This window comes from Halyomorpha halys, unplaced genomic scaffold (assembly GCF_000696795.3).
Source record: "Halyomorpha halys isolate HHAL.00 unplaced genomic scaffold, Hhal_1.1 Scaffold168.1, whole genome shotgun sequence".
NCBI lineage: Eukaryota > Metazoa > Arthropoda > Insecta > Hemiptera > Pentatomidae > Halyomorpha > Halyomorpha halys.
Genome location: NW_027111025.1, coordinates 603,472 through 618,908, shown reverse-complemented (window position 1 = coordinate 618,908; position 15,437 = coordinate 603,472). Strand labels below are relative to the sequence as shown.

The window sequence follows — 15,437 nt, the reverse complement described above, 5'->3', positions numbered from 1 at the left end:
AGAAAAAAAGAGAAGTTGAAATAAAATTGGAAACTTAAAGCCTGGACAGTTAGAAAAACTTTGACTTCTATGGGGAGCTTAAAACTTAAAGTCTGACAGTCAGAAAAAAAAAGAGAAGTTAGGATAAAATTTAAAACTCAAAGACTGGACAGTTAGAAAAACTTTGAAATAGATGGGGAGTTTAAAACTTAAAGCCTGAACAGTCATAAAAAAAGAGAAGTTAGGATAAAATTGAAAACTCAGAGCATGGACAGCTAGAAAAAAGGAGAAGTTGAAGTGAAATTGGAAACTTAAAGCCTGGACAGTGAGAAAAAAAGAGAAGTTTGGATAAAATAAAAAACTCAAAATTCTGTACAGTTAGAAAAAAAGAGGAGTTAGGATAAAATTGAAAACTCAAAGCCTGGACAGTTAGAAAAACTTTGAGCTATATGAATTTAAAACTTAAAGCCTGGACAGTCATAAAAAAAAGGTACACAATATAACGCACAATGAAAATATAAAAACTAAAAGGCTCAAATGAAGCTGGACAACAAGTTGAATATTTGGACAGTGGCGATTTAAAAATGGAATGTGAATTCTATGGTGCTTTGAGGCTCAAAGAGTAAATGTCTGAATCGAAAAATATTTTCTGTCGCCAAGGTAAAATAAAACTACCACCTCCAAACGATCTCTATTATATAAAAAGCTCTATTATATAGAAAAGATTTTAGTGATAACCATGTAATATTTTATTTTACATATAAGGTGATATAATAAAAATGTATGGTGGATCATAAAAAATTGGTTTTAACTGATGAAGGCGTTCTTTTTTACAAAAAAAAAAAAAAAAAAGAAGAAATGAAAAACTTTATCTGTATCAAAACATCTAGACTTTAACCGGAGTCAAATTGTCATACCTACTCTCTATAATGTACATACCTATGTGTTTATATACATATTGATTACTAACCTCCGTAAATTATAGTTATACAATTTGAGTGCAATTAAATGAATAGTTGTATTATTTGTAAAATGGGGATTGGTCCACTGCTATGGTGACAGATGGTACTTCCCTAGTAATAAAAAAAAATAATAAAGTAAGATAAAAACACTCAAGTTCTAAAAGGAAACCAATTCAACTAATAATCCCAGTTGCTAAGTTTATTTTAATATTAGTAACTAAGATTTAGAACAAAACATAAAAATATATGAAACAAATATATATGTATATTCATTCAGGTTTTTATATGGGGTTTTGGAATAAAGCATATTCAAAAAATTAAATTTTGCATGAATGCTGGGGGTTTAGGATTTATTCACTGGTGGAAACCAGTAAAAATTTCACAAGTTTACTAGTTTGCCCATAAAGTCTAAATTAGACCCTCATCAACAAGACACTTAATTTATAAGTCATAAATCTTGTTAAATTACTTTGCTTAAAGTGAGATTAAGGCCATTGACGATTATGAATATAAACAAAGTTGCTGTTTAAAATAGCCTGAGATAATCTAGCTGAACAAACAAAATGTTACATTAGGTTACAAAATCTAGCACTACATGGTTACGAAGTTTATACATATGAATATAATATAAAATCAGTGTTTTTAAAAATTTTTTCTGCACTACATTAAGGATGTAAAAAAAAAATGTATTGCAATCTTATTGGTATTTATATTAATGTAGTTGATGCACCTAATATTATTTTTATTAATAAAACATTCTGATGCCTAGGAAGAAACAAAAGTATGTAACCCTCTTCTGTCATTACAGAATCACTTGTCCTAACTTTCAAATCTAATTCCTTCAAATATTTATAATCATGTGAGATAGTAGACCGTGGATGACTTATAAGAGGAGATGGTTGGGGAGTACGGTCAAAATAAAACACAAATAAGTTGAAGTAAGTTATTTAATCTACCAACGTTTTGGCCAGAATTTCTAGCTTTCATCAGGGCTAAGAACAGAACAAGATGACAACCAATGAATACAGAAAATATAAACAGAATGACATAAAGTAAATAATTGTACAGAATAGAATTAATAAAATAAAGTGATGAAAGAAGTGGAAAATAAAATGTATACATAGGTAATTGAATAAGTAGGTAAAATAACATAATTAAGGAAATAAAATAAAAATGAAGTTATATAATGCAAAGAAATATGAATATATTAGTTTATTAATAATTTAAAAATTAAAATTATGGAAAGAAAAATAAAATTGAGAGAAAGAAAATATATGTAACAAATAAAATATTTAACCATAATATTAGATAAAGAGGCAAAATATAAGTAAAGTTTAACAAAAGAAATGAAAAAAAAAAAAATTGAAAACAACAATAATAATATATGGTGAACATAACTAATAACGTGGGTAAGGAAAATTGAGAAAATAATAAAAAAGAAGGGGGGTAGAATAAAGATAGGGGAAGAAAAGAGAATAAAATATAAAACAAACAGAAATGTTGGCACGATTAAATAAGTTACTTCAACTTATTTGTGTTTTATTTTAACTGCATCTCCTAATCATCTTCTCTTCAAATATTTAATTTGAATATGATTAATAGAGCTAAGATTTTCTGTAAATACATATTTTTTGCTAAAAAATATATCAGGAGAAAATGGTCGTGGAATGTGGCAGTAAAGATACACAGATAAATAATACTTATTTTATATATATAGATAGTTGACCGTACTTAAAATATGAAGATGGTCAGGGTTGCTGTCAAAAAGACCAAAATAGTTTTAACTATTTAATATCCGACGTTTCCCCCCCACTTTGCAAGGCTTTATCAGGGCTAAAAAGATACAAAAAACAACTAAGAATATTACAGCAATAAGATACAAAAAGATAAATTAAGTTAGGATAAATATTATGTAAAAAAAAAGTGATAAGAAAATTATATATAAATAAAAGGAAGGAAGACATAAAATAGTATTAATATAAAATAAACTTGAATAAACAATGATAAGAATAGAAAATTTAAAATATGCGGTTATAAAAGTACAGGAGACGCATATAAAACAGAAAAAACTGAAAAGTAGATGTGGGAACACAAAATTTAAACACACTAACAGATGGAAAATGAAGAAGAAAGTTGTAATACAATAAAATAGAATACTTATTTTTCTTTATTTTATTAAAATTCATAACACTACATACAATCTATGATGGGTCATGGGTACTTTGTAGTGAAGTACTGATTCTTGAACAAGTGTACAAGTAGGTGATTTGTTCATGATCATGCTCAACTTCCAGATAATTCCTCAATTAAGTGTACCTACTTTATAGAAGCTGGATGGCTCCGGAATCCACAGTAACAGTTATAGTAACAGAATAAATAATTATCTGTCATTGCCAGATTTGAACCCAGGTTCTTGGAGTTGCCAGCCTGAGCCCCCCCCCCCCCTGCTCCCTATTTTATTACTTTTTTGTGTATCATTACTGACCACAACCTCTGGGCCATCTTCTATTCATATCGAATCTACGGTCAACAATCCTAGGCAATAGTGGTACGGTGCCAATATAATGGTCAGTATACTCTGCTCAGATTCCCTATTCCTTCTAAATTTTTTTTTTTAATGCAATCATACAACCATGGCATGATTTTGTAACAACTAATGGTGTGATGCAAAAAAAAAGTGTTTTCGTTTTTGTCAGATGGTGTTTGATATGTTATCATAATAGAAATGAGCCTAAAAGTATTCTTATATAGTTCTGAAATTATTCAAGTCAAATATTTTGTGTTTTTTGAGTTCCATCGTATTTCTGAAGCAGTTTGTTCTGAATTCTCGGAGGTAGATTTCATCTGTTAAAAAAGATCTTTTTAAAAGCTCCAAGCCCAATGCAAATTTTCAAGGAACATTACTCTGAACTGACTCCAACACCTTGGCTAAGTGTCACAAAATGGGCAAATTCCTTGGAGTACTACACCAAGAACTTAGATAAAATAAAGAGATTAGTTTGAAAATTAAGTGAGTCAGCTGGGGATGTTTCTTAATCTCAGAAATTGTTGGGAAATCTCCTTATAAAAAATTAATCTGGCTTTTATTTTTTGCAATAAAATTTGCATCGCACTAACTATCCCATCCATTACAGTAAAAAAGAGAGTGGGAAACAAAACACATCCTTGCCATAAGCAAATTGTGATTTTAATTTCCCCAGTGAACGAAATTCTGCTTGGTTGATATTGCTCATTAATATTGCTTCATTAAAATATTTAAACAATCATTTTATATTTAATTTAATAACTTTCATTACCTTATTAATGACATGATGTATGCTGAGGAAGGATGAATCATGACTAGCTTTATATTTTCCAAAATTAAGACCTTCCCGTTCATTTTCCAAATGACATGTGCAACATAGCACAATAGTCTTTTTTAATTACCTGTAATTTATGATTATTAGAAAAGCTGTTTCAAAAGGATGGAAATTTTATAAACATAACGATCTATTACAGGTTGATACTTAACCATTAAAATTGAATTTTTTATTTCTTTTATCATCGTAAACTCTTTCCTAAGATTTTATTTCAAAATGAATATTAATTTGAAATTTCAATGCTAATCCAAAATAGAAAACAATTGAAGAATATGAAATTAATTTTCTATACATTTGGAAGCTAATCCATGCACTAGCAATCAAACTTTTTCACAAGTTGCAAATATTTAAGAAAATTTCCATATTCCTAGTATTGTTAGAAAATATTCAAAGTGAAATAGTAGATTCATTATATTTTAACTTTTATGTTAAAGAATAAAAATTGTCTTACTATTCATTGGCAACAAAAATATTTTAGAAATTATTCACCGATTACTATTACATAATTGTTATTTATATTACATTCTCTACTTCGATCCAAACTTAGTGCTATTAAATAAAATGTGGGCTTTCCTATGCCCTCTTTAGCTAAAAAAATAATTGAAATGAATGTATTAGCCCCTGTAAATTGTGATGTTCCAGGCAGCACACATTGTAACAAACAATGAACAAAAACCTGAATTTAAAATTGTTTTTTGTAATTGTAACTCTCAAGTTACATTGAAAAAATATTTAATTAATTAGAATAGCATACAAATAATAAATAATATTTTTATTTTAATCAACAAACACAGTAGTAATAATGTATTTATAAACAAATTGGTGTCCTCAAAATCCATTTCATACCAATTATCAATTCAATCTGGGAAAAATAATAGTAAAACTATTCCTTCTTCAATTACTAATTATTGATTATATTTAAGTACTTTCTTATTATCTATTCTAAATTATTCCTCACTATATTTAGCCTTTATTTTCAAGTTTATAGTTTCGATGGACCTTATAACAAAAACTTTCCTAAACTCCTACTCAAGCTTTTTAGATCATAAACTTTAATGAATTGTGGGCAATTTCATTTGCTGAAAGTTTCCAATTTGATAGATTTAAAAAAAAAAAAATATTATGATCACGTTTCATCCGATAGCTGATGCTATGAGAAATGGAGAAAAAATGAAAAAAGAAACAGCAAAATTAGTGCAGACATTAATGAATATATAATAAAATATGATGTCAACTCTAGATATTAATTTTAATGTAAATTTCAATTCTGATGAATTCATGACCAATTTATGTTCTGAATAAGAAAATTGTTTAATTCACAAATATGACAAAATATTATAATAGAATTGCTATATTATATAATTAATATAATTTACTATTACTATATTATTATATAATATACATATAGTATATACATTATACTATTGATACTACTAATATTATTTATTATGTACTATAATATTACTATGAATTTATATAAAATATTACTACCGATTGATAATACCTATTCATTATTACACCATTGTCTTCCTCATTTGATAAAAATGTTTATACCTGCTGAATATTTTTATATTACTTTGTTCCAAAATGTAGCTGTTGCCAGGCTTAAAATACATTTCCTTACGGATAACTTGAATTAAAGCAGAGTTGAATAACTTTCCAACGATTGAAGAATACTGATTTATATAAAATGTATTATTTTATATAATTAATAATTTTATCTTCCCATTTAATACTAGGCTTATCATAATAATTTCTTAACTACAATGTTCAACACACATAAGGTACGAAGTAGTTGAATTATGTTAGAAAACTATTAGAAATTAAACATTACTGTTTAATCAATTAACTGGTACTAAAAAGTACTATTAAATTCAAATAATCAATCCTCTATTATGATAAGTAAGAAAACAAGCCTTATAATAGATTTTTTCAAACCACATTTCAATAAAAAATATATTTTTTATGTATTTTACGTTCCTCAGTTACTTAGGTCTAGCATATTATAAATCTATTGAATTAAAATCAAAATAGAATAATAAATTACTGTTATTACCATTGAAAAAAGCAAATTAAGTTCTTAGAACTATTTCAAAATCTAAAGATGGCTTCTCAACCAGTGCTTTCAAGATACATATATCACAGTCTTTAAAAATGCAGTTATTTTTAAAAATTGCAATAATAAATAGTATCAAATTGAATTACTTAACTAAAAAAAATAAAAAACAAAAAACTTTTGTTCAATGATGACCAAAACAAAAAAAAAATTAGATTATAAATAATATCGTAATACTAACGCTATCTATCAACATTTTTTAGAACTAATAGGAGTTGTCTTACAGTTAATCTCAACTCCTAGATTTTCCAAATGCCATATGTTTTTTATAATTCTGTGCAAACATTTTTAAATTTATAATTTATAAATAGATTGTTAAAATGTATTAATTAACTAAAATCAAAATTTTCAATACATGGAAATTTCAAACCATTGATTTTTTAGTATATTCAATACATTTTCAGTAATAATTAATAATATATCATATCTATCAATTTATTGTAATAGTAAATGAATTAGAAACTTTTAAATAATAGAAAAATAATAAAGTCAATACACTCGAATCAATAATTTAATTTTATATTTACCATTTGATTCCATGACTTTATTTTTGGCTACATTATTATTTTTACTTCCTCAAATCATTTGTAAGATAATACATAAAAACTTATAAAACAAACGTCCAGTTATTGCTCTCAATAACTCAATTCTCAATAAATGAATGTCTCTACATGTTCAGTCAGAAACCTCTAGACAGTTTTCATTATTACTGGTGATAGTTTAGAATCTTCTTTATTTATACACAACTATTGTTGGGAAAAAAACCGAAACACAAGTATTCTCAAATCTGATGGTATCATGTACCTTTAAGGCAAATAAATCTCTGCTTATAGTGAAATTTCCATTGTAAAATTCCATAAATTATTTATATTTCTTGTGAATTCATAAACATTAATAAGTGAAAAATAAATAAAACAATGAAATTTACTTGGAAACATGGAAACCATACTTTAAGCGATGTTGACTTGTAAAGAGAAAGTACAATGATGAAAAAAGGCTTATTTTAATCAAGTAAATCAATCAAATAATATTTACAAGGTGTAATCTTATTTTAATAAATAACATTTTCTCTGTACTTGATTTTAAAAACTTTGGCATTTCAAATTAATATTAATATGTTTAATAAAATTAATGTAAATAAAAAATAATAATAAAATTATGTTTTAATACTGAAACGTTTAAGATTGAATTGGTAATCGTTATTTCTAGAAGTTTGAGATTCGGTTAGGTTTAAAACTATGATTTTCTTTCACCTATCTCATAATTTAGTACTGGAGTATATTTTAGAAATGGGTTTAACTTTAGATGGTGAAATATCCATGCTTGGGCATACTCATAATTTGGTGCTATTGGGTGATGATAAGGAAATCATAAAACTAAATATAATTTGTTTATAAAATCTGGTAAGGAATAAGGCCTTGAAATAAATAAAGATAAAATAAAATATATGGTTATCAGCAGAAACGGAAACAATATCAGTGAAATGGACATAGAAGGAAATACATTTGAGCAGGAAGAGAGGTTTAAGATAATTATGATCTACAGTAAATAGAAAATATGATATAATACTTATTATTTCTCAATTTCTAACTTCCATAGCTCGCGCCTTCTGTCCAGAAACTGAAAGTTTAATTTACAAAACTAGCCAATGAAACTACTAACTAGATTATTTTGTATTTTAGTATACCACAGAAATCCATAAAACCAATTTCTTTTATAGTTTAAGGAAGGTTTATAAATTCATAATTTTGCACATTGGCGCTAAACTTTACCTTGTTTAATGTGAGAAATCGCTTTCATCGAATTTTTTTCTGAATCAATCTTCCAATTGATGTCCTTAAATCCATTGACTGACCAAACAGTAAAGTAATAATGCGAGGTATTGTAAAGGATGTACCAATATAATGAAGGAAATAAAACTCAAGTTCATTCATTACTTTATTTATCTTCATTGAGGGAGAAAAAATTACAACCCTTCATTTTTGACTTTTCATTATTAGCATCTAAACAGCTTAATACTATAAATAATGAATATCTATTGAAAGAATTTAGATGAAAAAGAGTTTACATGTATAAGAATTTACATGATTAAAATTTAAAAAAAAAAGGTGGTCAGGGTTGCAGTCAAAAGGGAAACAAAAATAGTTAACGACTATTTATTTTATTTTTGTTTCTCTTTTTACTGCAACCCTGACCACCTTCTCCATAATTTGAAATTATGCAGTCAACTATTTACATATATAAAAATAAATTTTTATTTTTATTTCATAAAAATTAGTCAGTAAATATATTGTAAATAGTCTGTTCACAAAGTTTCAAGGAGTGACCCACCAAGACTTTGTTCCTGCTGACAGACTGTAATAGGTCATTTTTACGTTGGAGTCAGCCCAGATATAAAAAATGATTAGTTTCTATACCATGACATTGCACCTTCTCAAGCATCACTGGTGGCCACAGCAATCCTGGACCCCTTTCCTAGCTTCCAGAACTTCTATTTTTTTTCTCAAACAATGTGAGACCTAAAATGGAAGCAATTTAACACATGATTCCAGTGGTCCAGTCAGTCAGCTTCGGCATGTGTCTTAAAAGCCATGCGATGAGTTCCAGGGGAGCTTATCAACAATGGAAAAAATACTGGTAGAAGGGTGTTGATGCACAAGGGTCATACATTGAAGAATTTAAGTTCGTTTTAAATATATATTGAATATATTTTTGGTTCTGAGACATCTTGAAACTTCATGAAAAGACCATACACAATATATTTACTGACTAATTTTCATGAATGAAAAGTTAAAAATTAAAATTTCTTTTTATAAATGGTCAAAGTGTCGAAGGCTCTAAACTTCACACAAGAGCACTGATGAAGATCTCTAAAGTGAGGCGAAATGTTGGCAAATAAATAGTTGTTAACTATTTTTGTTCTCTTTTGACCACACTTCTTCATTGTTTGAAATTAAACGATCAATTATATATGTATACAATTTTTTTTTGTTTAAATGTTAATAATGAACAGTTAAAAATGAAGGGTTGTAATTTTTTCTCCATCAATATAGATATACTGGTTTTAATAAACTAAATTTAAATGAGCTCTTTTGATGAAATTTTGATCAGTGCCCTATAACTATTAGCTAAAAGTTTACCATAATAAAAATATATACCCAACCATTTCTTATAATTTATAGGCAGCTTCGATGGGTCTCTTAAAAGCATTCCAGGGAGCCTATGAGCAAAGGAAAAAAAATGCTGGAAGTGTGGTGTTGATGCCCGAGCATTATACATATAAGACTTTAAGTTTATTTTACAAAAATATTAAATATACTTTTGGTTCTGACACCAGTCTTTAAACTTCATGAATAGGTCATTTACTTCCTCCAAATGCATTTTTTTATAATACACAATTAATGTATTGACCAAATAAGATATTGCAAGAATTACTAAGGAATATTTTCATATTATTCTATTGAACAAACCTTAATTACTGAAGAATTTCTGATGAAGTTAGAAGCCTCAATCTTGATAACTCATTGTATAGAAGTAAAATATAGTTTTGAAAATAATATTAGGGTCTAGACCGAATACTGGTTACTCCGAACATTGATTGAAGATTCATAATTTTTTTTTTTTTAAGTCTCGGTATCTTTTTGTGTTGAACACAAAAGATTTCAATAATTTTTCAATAGAAGGAAAATAAAAAAACACAAAGGTAAGGTTACCCATTAATTTATTATATAATCGTTAATTTCTCAACAAATCACTAGACTGTATACAATTAAAAAAAAAAAATAATAATGGACAAATACATAGAAAATTCACACTATTTACAGAGATCAATCTCCCTTATTTTTCCAACGGATTCTCCATTTTTTCTCATTCTTTTTCACATTTATAAAAATATTAACTATAATATACATATAATCCGAGGACTATTGTTTTTATATACAAAATACTACAAAATTTCTTGTCAGTAAGTTCACCATTATCTAAATGGATTTATTTATTTTTTCCCTGTACCCATTAATCACATTATTATTATTATTAACAAAGGCTAGGGCAAGAACTTACACTTTTTATCACTTCGATACTTAGGCCCTTCTTTGACACTACTAATGATTTTAGAAAAGTTTCCAAAATATATCAGCTCACACAAGTGGATGGAGCACAACTCTAGCTATCTTTCTAAGCACACACATATACAAACTTTATATAAATAATTTGCATTGCACCAATATATATTTTATATATACTTAATATACATATAAATAACTTTTGTTTTATTATTAAATATACTTCTAAATATAATAAAATTTTCAGTTCGACTTATACTGGTCTTAGTAGTTTGAGCTCGTGTATAATCGTTTATAGGCTCAAACATTTTGAGCTGTTTAATTGAAATAACAATCAAGATAAGGCGAAATAACTCAACAAATAAAAATAAATAAATACACAAAACATTAATTTGTACAAAATAAAAAAATAAAGTAATAACAATCTTTTACAGAGTTATTTTAAAATATTTATTGTTGGTTGTTTTCTCAAAGACTCAGTGAAATATTTGTATATTCATTCATACATAAAGACTTGATGTTCTTATAGAGTTAACACAACAAATACACTATAGGTATATCATAAAAAAAAAAATTAATTATACAAAGCAAAGCTTTCTTACACTGAAATTACACAATTAAATAGAGTTACTTTTACCTTTTTTTTTTTTTTTTTTTTTCATTAAACATCTCTCTGATCATGAAATAAAATAAGAGATTTATATTTTTTAAAAAATAAGCAACATAAAACTATAAAAATAATTTTACATAAAACTTTTTAATTGAAAAATTACTACCTAAAATCATGAAGATTAATGTTCTGATCTTATTAGAGCTAATTAAATGTTTACTTTGATTTTACAATGATCACTGAGTCCAGGAATTACAGGTACTTCATCTTATAACAGTTAAAATTGAAAATCAATGATAAACTATAACATAATGTTAGTTATCAATGCTTAAAAAAATAAAACATTAAAAATAGTTTTAATACATATTGTAAAAAAAAAAAAAAAAAGAAGAAAGCTGATCAACACAATAAAGGTTATTGAAAAATAATTAAAGCAATGAAAACATCAAAATGACATTTTTTCAGTTTTCTTATTATTATTTTTTTTGTGTTTTAATTAGCCTGCTAAATGAGTGACTACTTTAAATGAAATTTTAAAGTTATGATGAAACCAAAATATGGAAAAAAATAAAAAATAATTTTTTTAAATATTTCAGTAATAACAAAAAAAAAACTTTGAAAATTAAAAAAGACCCAAATGGTAAATGCTTATCACAGTTCACACTTGATGACCATGGAATGATGAAATAGTATTGAATAAAAAATAAAATAATAATATTTAACTAATACAATCAAATAAATGAAATAAATTATTTACAGCCTGGCTTTGTTCGAAATATTTTTTTTAAGTGTTTAACCAATCAAGTTAAAAATAGCTTGAAATAAAAGAAACAAACGCAAAAGCTACTTCCTGTTAGGCAGTATACGTAATAATTATACTTCAATGTACACATGCCCTACTCTTCCAAATCCTTAATAATCCCCTCAACCTAACAAATTACCATATTTTAGAGGAAAAAAAATCTACTAAAATAACCTTTGAAAAAGTACTAAGCCCTAAGTACAATTCTGTATTATCCAATTTAAAAATGAGCAGCTTCCTCTAGCATAAATATAATTTATAAATACAGGGAAAATAGAATAGAATTTTTCGATGTACTTCAAAAACTGTTAATAGTTAAAAATGCTGCTCTAAAATGCGTACAAGTGAGATAAAAATTATTTTTAAAAATACAAAAAAATGTTTTACTCGACAAATAAGGTCTTCATAAGAGCTAAATGTGAGCATGTATTTTTTTTTAGTAGGCTAGTCGTGTCGAGCCGATGTTACTCGAGATGGGCTAAGGATTATGAGGTTTCCTGGCTGGTGTGTCCGTCTGGTCCAGCATTGTCTGGTTTCCTGACAGTGTTCTGTTGTTCTGAGGAACAAGGACGACGGATCCATCAGTCGACTGCTGCAATGTCCACTCGTAAGGAGAGTAAGGGTTTCCTTCTGGATCTCTTAAAGACTGCAATAGAAAAGATCGCTATTAATAAGTTGTTTCAGAAGAAGCTATTTATATTAAGTCTATTATAAGCAAAACATAACTATGAATATTTTAGTCTAACAAAATCTTAAGTTATATCCACTTTTAACCTCAGACCAGATACCAGTTCAACATTACGAATTTTTCTTGATTTCAAAGATGAGAATAAAGCTAAAGAGATGTTGATTCAAAGCAATAAAAGAAATTCAAGAGACAACTTGATACTACTACGTTAACCTACATGACAGTGATTATGAAAATGTAACATTAGATTAAATTAATAATTTTAAGTATGGACTTTTAGCTCTCTTTAATTACTCTTAGTGAACTAAATTTTGATTTTGCAGCACAAAATTTAATGATTGAACTAGATTTCACATATTACACAAAGATGGGTGTATTTATGTCAATATTTATTCATTTTATTATTTTTTATCTTATTTAATTTGTAGTTTATAAATTGATTAACATGTGAAGAATCAAATTAAACCGAAAAAAAAAAAAAAATTAACTACAACTATACACAAGTGAATGTTTGGGCTATCTGTAGCTGAGGGAGTTAAGGCATAGGTCTTAGCAGCCTCAGAACTGCAGCGGTGCCGGTTCAAATCCGGCCTAGGAGATTGACTTTTATTTCAGTGGCGGTTACATGGTTAGAATAGGGTGGTACCCTGTAGGTACCCCCTGCCCTGTATGTCAAAAATACCTATATTATAAGTTATCTCATAAGACCTATACAATATTGTATTTTCACTACTATTTGTCCGATAGAAATTTTAATATTTTAAAAAAAATGCATCATTTGAGATATAACTTGAAAGAATTTTCAAAGTGTGATAAAATTATCCAGGTATCTGACAAAACAATAGTTGAAACAAGATATCTCTTGAATTATACATCGATTTTTTTTTATTAATCATATAATAATCATGATTTTTTCAGACTTATAAAGTATAACAGAGAGTGGCAGTATATTGAATGAATGAAATAAGTAAACCCCCATCAGAGTTGGGAAAAAAATTAGCTATAGTTGAAACAAATAGCTAACATTGTCATGGATACGATATTTATTTATCAATGGTCCATTCATCAATAAGGGTCGTATCCATGGCAACTTTAGCTATTAGTTTTAATTTTTACCTATCTCTCTCCCCATACAGAACCCAATCATTCTTCTTATGTACTTTTTCACATATTTACTAGAAACAGGAAGCAAATAATTTGCAATAAAATAGTTGAATACTACAAATATAAAATATAAATTCTGGTTACCTGAAATATATGCCTGTAGAGTTGGGAGAACTTCCCCTTCATCCTGTGCCTCTCGCTGAGCAGGACCTGCCTCTCATGAAGCAGCCTTTGCTTCCTTTCTCTCATTTGTTTAACCTCATCAGCCAATGACAGAATTTGGTCAAGTTTACGTTTCCGACAGTTTTGCGCAGCAACCTGCAAATTTATTAAATCATTAATCAAATGAAATATATGAGGATTATTTTCAATTTTTAATATATTAACAGTGGGTGGGACTCCCAGTGGTATCCCAGGGGTATGACACTATGCTACCAGCTGCAAGGATCCAGGTTCGAATCCTACTGTGGCAGATAATTATTTTCTGTTTCACTGTAGCCCTGTTGGTTCGGGAACCCACTAGGGTCCACCCTGCCTCATAAAGATTCCGTCCAAATCACCTTCTTGCACAACCACTGGTTCAGTAGTTTTACACCTTTGAACCTTCATAGGTTGTAGCGGTATCGATATTTTTTTTAATTTAATGTATTAACAAATCTTTATACTCTTAATTTTTATTTAAAATAAGCTCTAAGTAAATTGACTTGAGATGCATACCTTATTCTTGCCCCTCCTCCTTATATCCCTGATTAGGGAGAGTTGTGTCTCTGAAAGGTCGTACTTGCTTAGCCTCTCATTAAATTCATCCATCGGAAGGTTGATGATGTCTTCGACAGGAATCGGTATGTTCAGAGCTCTGGCTCTCCTTTCATCACGTGTCAAATGGGTTTCCTCTTCACTCTTTCGTCCTGAAAATAATTTCAAACTTATGGTAAGACCCACAATTATAAATAATGTATGTATCTTTTAATGAAAAATTCCTAAATAAAATATATTTTTCGAATAAGATTTTAGTTATTTTCAATACCTTTTTTATCTCTTGCCAAGGGTCTTTGTTGTGATCCACAATCCTCAGGGAGCATGTGGTAGGTGTGGTTATGGGCGGCTATCTGTGAGGGGGTTGATCGAACACCTGTAATCAATTTCAGAAGAGTTAAAAAAAATCATTAATAAAAAAATACATTACAAATGTTTCGTATGTTTAATGATCATATTTATACTATAATTATCTAGAAAAAGTTATCAGCAAATTAAATAGATATGAATGAAAATAAAAATTTAGCATTGTAAAGACAATGAAAATAACTTTATTGAAAATTTGGAAGAGAGATTAAATTAATGTAGACTAAAACGGTAAAAAATTGAAATGAAATATGGTACAATTCCAAAAAAATAGTGGAAGCTCTGATATAAATAGTTAAGGCAGAACAAAATAATAATAATGCTTGATCATAAGGTGAACTTTACTATCTCATAAAAGGTTATAGAGACTACAATGAGGTCATTTTAAGGAAGTGGAGGAAGGGAAGAGAGGTCTACATGGCAAAATAGAGTATGGTTGTGGAGAATATGATGAAGAAACATCACATTAAAGGTAATTGCAATTATTTTTTAAGTTTATCAACGGTAATATGGGGAAAGCGATTAGGTAGAAAATTCTTTTCTATCCATATTAACATCTTTATATGCTAATAGCAACATTCTGTTTTTACTCATACCAACACAGTCCCCTCTTATTTGGTTGTTACCATTT

At 27.7% G+C, this 15,437-nt stretch overlaps 1 protein-coding gene across 9 annotated transcripts in view; it reads right to left on the bottom strand.

Annotated features, from left to right (window-relative positions):
* Nucleotides 1-10,120: 10,120 nt before the first annotated feature.
* cnc (cap-n-collar) overlaps nucleotides 10,121-15,437 on the bottom strand; it is a 470,532-nt gene continuing 465,215 nt past the window's right edge. For all 9 annotated transcript variants that reach the window (XM_067049122.1, XM_067049126.1, XM_067049124.1 and 6 more), the window contains 4 exons: nucleotides 14,712-14,816; nucleotides 14,402-14,592; nucleotides 13,829-14,002; nucleotides 10,121-12,538 (listed from right to left, as the gene is read on the bottom strand). In XM_067049122.1, coding sequence (XP_066905223.1) covers nucleotides 12,371-12,538; nucleotides 13,829-14,002; nucleotides 14,402-14,592; nucleotides 14,712-14,816 — 638 coding nt within the window. In that variant the 3' untranslated portion in view covers nucleotides 10,121-12,370. The remainder of the gene's footprint in view (nucleotides 12,539-13,828; nucleotides 14,003-14,401; nucleotides 14,593-14,711; nucleotides 14,817-15,437) is intronic.